This window comes from Canis lupus, chromosome X (genome assembly GCF_011100685.1).
Source record: "Canis lupus familiaris isolate Mischka breed German Shepherd chromosome X, alternate assembly UU_Cfam_GSD_1.0, whole genome shotgun sequence".
Classification (NCBI taxonomy): Eukaryota; Metazoa; Chordata; class Mammalia; order Carnivora; family Canidae; genus Canis; species Canis lupus.
Window position 1 is genome coordinate 54848604 of NC_049260.1, and position 8727 is coordinate 54857330.

Genomic DNA, 8727 nt, shown 5'->3' on the forward strand with positions numbered 1-8727 from the left:
GATTTTATTTATATATCTGTTTTGTTTGTTATTATTTACTGTCTTCCCCCAAGAAAAAATGCAAGGTATTTTAAAAATCTATTTTGTTCACGGATGTGTGACAGTGAACAGGGCTAGGGCTTTATACAGTGCTGACACACAGAAAGAGCTCAATAAACATTTGTTGAATGTATAATGTGCTATAATAGAGTTATGTACAAAGTGCTATGGGAACAACAACTGATGGGAAAACTTTCACTCCAAGTAGAAGTTTCATGAGTGAGTGACATTTGAATTATGAGCTAAAATATTAGTAGGAGTTGCCAGCCAGACCAAAAGGGAGAAAGGACTCAGGAAACCTACAACGTATCAGGCACTATGTGAGGCCCTAAAGATCCAAAGATGAATGACAGATTTCCCACCTTTGATCAGCTTGACAGGCAACTAGGAAGTCAGATAGGTAAGGGGATGACTGTAATAACTGAATTAGAATAGTGTTAGTGCGGAGAAAGATGAGCACTAGATAAAGAGTACCTAATTCACATTGTGGGGGAGGGAATTGGAGGTAGTCAAAAAAGTTTTCTTCAAGAGATTGAAATTGGAGCTAAGCATTGAAGGGCAAAATAGAATTAGCCATGTGAAGACAGAAGGAAGGCATTTCTGGCAGAGGGAGCAGAATGTACAAAGAATCATAGACAAGAAACAACTTGGCACACTTAGTATGGCTAAGCAGATTGCAAGAAAGGAGTGGGGAGAGGAGAAGCTAGCACAAAAGCTAGAGCACAAAAGCCATGGCAAGCAGCATGATATAAAGTGAGGATCTCTGGAAGAGCTTTAAAGAGAGGAATGACAGGTCCAGATATGCAGTTAAGGAAGATCACTCTGGATGCTGGGTGTAATGACGGCAGTTAGATTGCCTAAGATTAGTTTCTTTCTATCATAAGACAAGGTACAGCAGCTCCCCCTTCCCCCCCCCGCCCCCCAAAGGGTTCAGTTAAAAGGGTGGGGCATGGCAAGAATGAAACAAAAGCTGAAGATGTTTGGGTACTTGGGTTCTTGTCCTATAATAGGCAGATTGGAAAGGTTTCACACCTTGGAGAGGATTTTGCTGGGGGGGAGCTCCCTGGAAGAGTTAATACTTCTCCTTTCTTTGCAGAGCATACCTTGTCCCTTCTTATTCCTTTGGAGAGAATGAGGTTCACAATCAAGAGACCTTCCCTGAAGGCACATGGATAAGGTTCTTCCAAAAAACCTTCCAGGCCACATTCAAAAAAATCCTGGGATTAAATTTCTGTACCTTCCATGGTCGGGGCCTCACTCGAGACTCCTGGGGCTTCCTTCCTTTCAATCGGCCCATTACCACTGTTGGTGAGCTTTCCAATACCTTTGGACCACCCTCGTTGTTGATTCACCTCACCCAGGTCATCCATCAGTCCAGGAGGCCTAGCAAACAGCTGGGATGGGCAATGGGAATTCCAGTAGGATTGGCTGAGGGCAGGGTGGGCAGGACAACTAAACAGTAAGAATTGTGGCCATTTAATAGCTCCCATGAAACCATTTTTATTCACAAACATTCCTTCATCATTCTTCTGAGCCTTCTTCTCATTCTCATCAGCATGCATGAGATAAGGTATTTGGAGAATGTGGGATGGAAAGGAGCTAGAGCAGCAGGGAAAAAAAGGAAAGGGAGGGGACACAGATACTGAGTTTGATTGAGTATGTGGCTCCCTCTGAAGGATGGGTAATTTGAGTTGGGGAGGGGAGGCTCTGATGCTTATCTCTTCTCCTGTCCCATAGTTGGGGAGCCCCTGCCAATCCCCAAGATTAAGAGGCCAAACAAGAAGACAGTGGACAAGTACCATGCACTCTACATCAGTGCCCTGCGCAAGCTGTTTGACCAGCACAAAGTTCAATATGGCCTTCCTGAGACCCAGGAGCTGACAATCATATAACAGGAGCTATATATCCCCCACTTTAGAAATCAGAGTCTTGGGATGCCTGGGTGGCTCAGCGGTTGGGCTTCTGCCTTCGGCCCAGGGTATGATCCTGGAGTCCCGGGATCGGGTCCCGTATCGGGCTTCCTGCATGGAGCCTGCTTCTCCCTCTGCCTATGTCTCTGCCTCTCTCTCCCTGTATCTCTCATAAATAAAATCTTTTTAAAAAAGGAGAAGAAATCGGAGTCTTGTGAATCCACAAGTCTTTTTTTGTCCCCTGACTCCAACCAGCTCTCTGATCAAAGGAATGAGAAGCCAAAGAGCACCAGGGCTCCTTCCTCCCAAGCCTTAGCAGCACCATCAGTATGTAGATTTAGGCTTAGAAGACTTGTTGAGAATAGGAATGATTTGTTTCCTCCACCTCCTTACAATTTGGGAAATACAACAAGGTAAACCAGGAACCTGACCTGTAGTTCCTGATCCAAGTTGAAAGGATTCCCTCAGTTGTGACCCAGTTCTACACTGGCAAAAATTTTTACATGTAGTTATGCTGTCTCTTCTATAAATATAAAGGTCTACTCCTGAAACCAGTATTACACTATATGTTAACTAACTATAAATTAAATAAAATTTTGGGGCATTTGGGTGGCTCAGTTGATTAAGCATCTGCCTTCGGCTTAGGTCATGATCCAAGGATTCTGGGATCAAGCCCCTTGTCAGGCTCTCTGCTTGGCAGGGAGTCTGCTTGTCCCTCTACCTCCCCCTGCTTGTGCTTTCTCTCTCACTCTCTCTCTCTCTCAAATAAATAAAATTTAAAATAAATAAAATTTTGAAAAAAATAATAAAGGTCTAGATACATAAAACAGGCTTTGACTAGTTTCTTTTTTGGGGGGAGGGCTGGATACGTTATACTTTATTGATGGTACATGACAAGGTAGGGCTCCCCAAGCCCCTTCCTTTCCTCAGGGGTTCTGGATGTAAATTGGAGGTCAGGAGATTCTCAGTATGTTGGGGGATTAAGTCGGGGCAGGGACTCCCCAGCAGCTGAGGGCCTCTCTCTTCCTCTTGTTCTTGCTAGGGCTGATGGTCCAGGAGGCCTTGGACCATGAGGCCCACCACCCGATTGCTGTAGCTGAATTCATTGTCATACCAGGAAATGAATGAGCTTGACGAAGTGGTCATTGAGGGAAATGCCAGCCCCGGCATTGAAGGTGGAAGAGTGGGTGTCACTGTTGAAGTCGCATGAGACAACCAGGTCCTCAGTGTAGTCCAGGATGCCCTTGAGGGGACCCTCCGATGCCTGCTTCACCACCTTCTTGATGTCGTCATATGACTAGTTTCTAATTACTGTAGTTCACTACTGGTCTTCCCTCAAACCCTGCCAGGAAGCTGGTCTGTGGAGAGCCATTTTCCTCTTCTTCATCCATCCTTTATACTTCCTCTGACAAAAAAGGTGAGGAAGAAGGACTGTTATACAGTGTAGGAGACAGCAAAACTGTGAAAATTGACATAGATATCCACTGAGTAGTCCATCTCTCCTAGACTCACGTACTCCTAGACTCATGTAACAATTCTGGGTCAGAAAGAAGGGAGCCACGAGGGCAGCCTGGGTGGCTCAGCAGTTTAGTGCCTCCTTTGGCCCAGGGCATGATCCTGGAGTCCCAGGATCGAGTCCCACATCGGGCTCCCTGCACGGAGACTGCTTCTCCCTCTGCCTGTGTCTCTGCCTCTTTCTCTCTCTCTCTGTGTCTCTCATGAATAAATAAATAAAATCTTTAAAGAAAAGAAAAGAAGGGAGCCATGAGACCAGGCACACACTGTGAGTCTACTTTATGTCAAGTACCTACTGTGTAATAGGGATTATGCCATCATTTTCACAATCTTTGTCTCTTAATGCCAACACCAGCCTTGTGAGATTGAGGTCATCTCCATTTCTCAGTAGCTAAAACTCAAAGCAGTTAAGTAACTTGCCCAAAGTTACATTGCTTTGTATAGAATTAGCATTCAAACCCAAGTCTTGCTAATTCTAATCCAAAGGTCTTTCTAATATCAACCACCACACCTCCCATTCCTCATTTCTTAGAGACGTATTTATTAATCAGCTTAATTTTCCTAAATAAGGACCCATGATACCCCACTTAAATTAGTTCATAAGTGTGGGCAAAGTCATATGGATTTTATTCAGAGTGGATCCATGTTACACCTCAGGGAAAGTAATTTATTCATTAAAAAACTTTTATATCAATAGATTGGAATTGGGAATCCAGAAACAAACTCATACATGTGTGATCAATTGAGTTTTGCCAAGAGTGCCAAGACAATTCAATGGAAAGAAAGAATAGTCTTTTCAATTTATGATTCAGGGCAACTGGATATTCACATGGAAAAGAATGAAGTTGGAACTCTACCTCATACCACATACAAAATTTAACTTGAAATGGATCAAAGACCTAAAATGAGAGCTGCAGCTATAAAACTATTAGAAGAAAACATAAGAGTAAAGTTTGCTGGCCTTGGATTTGGCAATGGACTCTTAGATAAGACACCAAAAGCACAAACAACAAATGAAAAAATAGCTAAGTTGGACTTCATTAAAATTAAACACTTGTGTTTCAAAGAACACTATCATAAAAATGAAAAGACAACCCACAGGAGAAATTTGCAAATCACATGTCTGATAAGAATATAGTATGCAGAATATATAAAGAACTCTTACAATGACAAAAAGCACAATTAAGAGTGAGCAAAGGGGGGTGCTTGGGTGGCTCAGGCACCCAATGTTGGTTAAGTACGCAACTGGACTCTAGGTTTCTGCTGAGGTTGTGATCTCTAGGGTGCTCAGGGCAAGTACCATAATCAGTGGGGAGTCTTCTTGGAGATTATCTTCCTCTGCCACTCGCCCCTAACTTGCATGCAGGTACATGTGCACTCTCTCTCTCTCTAAAAATAAACAGGTAAATCTTAAAAAATGAGTGAAGAATTTGAATGGAAATCCCTCCAAATAAGATATACAAATGAAAAAGTGCTCAAAATTTTTAATCATTAGGGAAATGCCAATCAAAACCATAATGAGATACCATTTCACACTCCCTAGGATGACTATAATAAAGGCAGGCAATTACAAGTATTAGTATTAATAAGGGATATGGAGAAATTAGAACCCTAAGGCATTGCTCTTAGGAATGTAAAATGGTGCAGCCCCTTTGTAATACAAGTTGGTAGTTCCTCAAAAAGTTAAATATGGAGTTATTGTAAGACCTAGCAGTCCCACTCCTACATATAGACCCCCAAAATTGAAAATACATGATCACACAAAAATTTGTACGTCGATGATCATAGCACAACTATTTATAATACCAAAAAATGAAAACAACCCAAAAGTCCATCAGTTGATGAATGAATAAACAAAATATGGTATATCTATACAATGGAATATTATTCAACCATAGAAGGAATTTCATTCCTTCTGTTACATGCCACAACATGGGCAAACCTTGCAAATATTATGCTAATTGAAAGAAGCCAGAAACACAGGCTGTATATTACATAATTCCATTTCTATTAAATGTCCAGAATATGCAAATATAGAGATAGAGAGACATAAAGTAGATTAGTGATTATCAGGGACTGGGGGAGAGGGGAAATGGGAGTGACTGTTAATGGGTATGAAGCTTCTTTAGGGGATGATGAAGATGTTGTGGAATTAGATAGTGATGGTGGCTGTGCAACCTTGTGAATAATTAAAACCCACCATATTGTACACTCTAAATAGGAAAATTTTATAGTATGCAACTATATCTCGAAAAAGTAATGTTTAAGAAAAATCAGCCTTTAAAAAATGGTTTTACTTATTTATTTGAGAGAGAGAGAGAGAGAGCAAGAGACCACAAGCAGGGGGAGTGGCAGAGGGAGAGGGGGAAGCAGGCTCCCTGTTGAGCAGGAAGCCTGATATGGGGCTCCATCCCAGGACCCTGGGATCATAACCTGAGCCAAAGGCAGGCACTTAACCAACTGAGCCACCCAGGTACCCCAAAAATCATCCTTCTAATTTAAGGAAAAACATGTGAGTTGTATTAAAAGTTGTATAAAAGTTTAAAAATACACAATATTTTTAAAATACTTTTTTAAAAAATACTTTTTATTTTGAAATAATTGCAGATTCACAGCAAGGTGCGAATGTGGTCCATTGGACCCTTTACCCAGCTTCCCATGATGGTGACATCTTACATAATTGAGTACAATATAAAAACAGGAAATTGACACTGGTACAATACTATTAATTAGACTAGAGGCCTTACTCAGTTTTTACTATTTTTATGCACGTTCATTTGTGTATGTGTGTGTAAACTGACAATTTGATGTCATGTACAGATTTGTATGATCCCCATGACCATCATGACATAGAACTGTTTCATCACCATAGAGTAACTATCTAGAACCTCACCTGTATAATCACACACCTCTGCCTTCATCCCTGTGCCCTGGCAATCACTGATCCATCTTCCATCTCTATAGCTTTATCATTTCAAGGATATTATATAAGTGAAATCATACAGCATGCTGTCATTTGACATTAGTTTTTTTCCTTAAACATAATACCCTTAAGATCCATCCAAGTCATCATGTATCAATAGTTCATTCCTTTTTGTTGCAGAATAGGATTCCATGGTCTGGATGCACCAGGTAGTTTAACCATTTACCCATTGAAGGACATCTGTATTGTTTCCAGTTTTTGGCTATTACAAGTAAAGCTGCTATTAACACCCATGTACAAGTTTTTGTATAAATGAAAGTTTTGACTTCTCTGGGACAAATGCCTAGGAGTGCAATTGCTGGGGTATATGGAAATTGCATATTTAGTTTTATAGGAAACTGTCACACTATTTTCTAGAATGGCTGTACCACTTTACATTCCCATCAGCAATATATAAAGGATTAAGCTTCTCTGCATCTTAGCCAGTATTTCATATTGTCACTTTCTTTTTTAATTTTAGCCATTCTGATACAGATGTAGTGATATCTTCTTGTAGTTTTAATTTGCATTTTTGATTTAGATCAATCTCTGTCGGCTAGAAATGCCTGGGGGCACTCACCTGGGCCCTGACTACTTGTGGCTAGCCCACAGACATTTCCCCACTGGATTCAATGTCGTGGCTGGCCCAGTTTTTGTGGTTTTTATTATTATTGCAAAACACACCTCAGCAACAACCATCAGAGAACTTTGAAAAAACAAGATTTATTACTCAGGTTCCGGAGAATACACAGCACACCAGGTGCCACACAGTGAGGTCATAGGTAGAAATAGAAAAAGTATGCAGACTTGGGGTTCTGCCATTACTGGGATCAAGAGTGGGGAGCCTAGGGCTTCACAGGTTCATTCTTAATTGGTGAATTTAATATATCAGAATAGGAATTAAAACTTGGGAAGGGAAAAGGAAGGTCACGCAGTCAGTTATCCAGGTCACCAGGGCTTTCTAAAAGGGGAACCTTAAGATTGAGTGTCACCTGGCTCTTTATCTCACTGTGTGGCTGGTAATGTATTTATTTGAGATGAATGTCTTTGATATGGATGTTTTGGCAATAAAAAACTTAATGCCAGGCATTTATGTTACAATCCAAAAGCTAATTGTCATGCACTTACACTACAATTGTCCTAATGGCTGAAGACGTTAAACATTTTTTCATTTGCTTATTTGCTGGCCATATATCCTCTTTAGTGAAACATCTCTTCACAACTTTTGCCCATTTTAGATCTTGACTGTTGAAAGTTCTTTATATATTCCAGATACTAGTCCTTTGTTGGATATATGGTTTGCAGATGCTTTCTCCTAGTCTGTAGCTTGTCTTTTTATCCTTTTAACAGGGTCTTTTACAGAGAAAATATTTTTACTTTTGATGAAGTTGAGTTTACCAAATTTTTTTAATGAACTCTATCAGTTTAGTATTGTAACTGTAACAAATTACATTATAGTGGCTTTCTCACTCTATAATATATGAGGAAAAATGCCAAATCAATTTTAAAAATTAAGAAAAGCCATAACTTAAGACTAAAATATGATATTTTGACTTTTGACTCCATAACACAAAATAATCCAAGCAACAATTTTGACAAAAATATTAACTCTTAATAACATAAAGATAGAGTGAGATATCAAAGGAAAATATTTTTCCTGAGTAGAGTATATTTCTGGTTTAATAGCTACAGAAAAAGAACCCATTTGTTATACTATCAGAACTGGGGAAGGGGTTATCTGTAGAAGCATTAATGGAATTCCTGGCAAAGTTAAATGAAATCATTGAGGAGGAAGGCTACTATTTCCAAACAGGTGTCTAATATCAATGAAACAGGCCTTTTTGTAATCTTACACTGTCACAAATCTATCATGTCAAGAAATACAAATCAAGCCTTGGCTATAAATCAGAGGTATTGAATTGTTAGATTCTTAGAGGAACTCAGCCATAAAGATTTCACTTAAATAGGAGAGCAAAGGGTCATTGTTAGAGATGCTCCAGAAATTATCCTACTCCAAATATTTGTCATGTGTCAATACATATCTTATTGATAACAAAAACTTTCCAGAAAGATGACTCTATTTTAAAATGCACTCAAAGTTCTTAAGAGTAAAAAAGAATGCCTATGTTTATTTACTTAAGGAATATTTAGCAGAAAAATGTGACACCTTCATTCTGAAATTCGAGGACTTGTATTTTTGTTTTTTTCAAAAATTCACATACCATATAATTCACCTTTTAAAATATACAATTCAATGATTTTTCATATATTCACAATGTACATCTTAGGCTAGCCCATGAG

General features: G+C 39.6%; 1 protein-coding gene across 1 annotated transcript in view; it reads left to right on the forward strand.

Moving 5' to 3' along the window:
- DGAT2L6 (diacylglycerol O-acyltransferase 2 like 6) overlaps positions 1 to 1931 on the forward strand; it is a 34919-nt gene extending 32988 nt beyond the window's left edge. Inside the window, exons 6-7 of the mRNA XM_038588800.1 lie at positions 1136 to 1347; positions 1777 to 1931. Of these exons, the coding sequence (XP_038444728.1) occupies positions 1136 to 1347; positions 1777 to 1931 (367 nt within the window). The remainder of the gene's footprint in view (positions 1 to 1135; positions 1348 to 1776) is intronic.
- The last annotated feature ends 6796 nt before the right edge of the window (positions 1932 to 8727 follow it).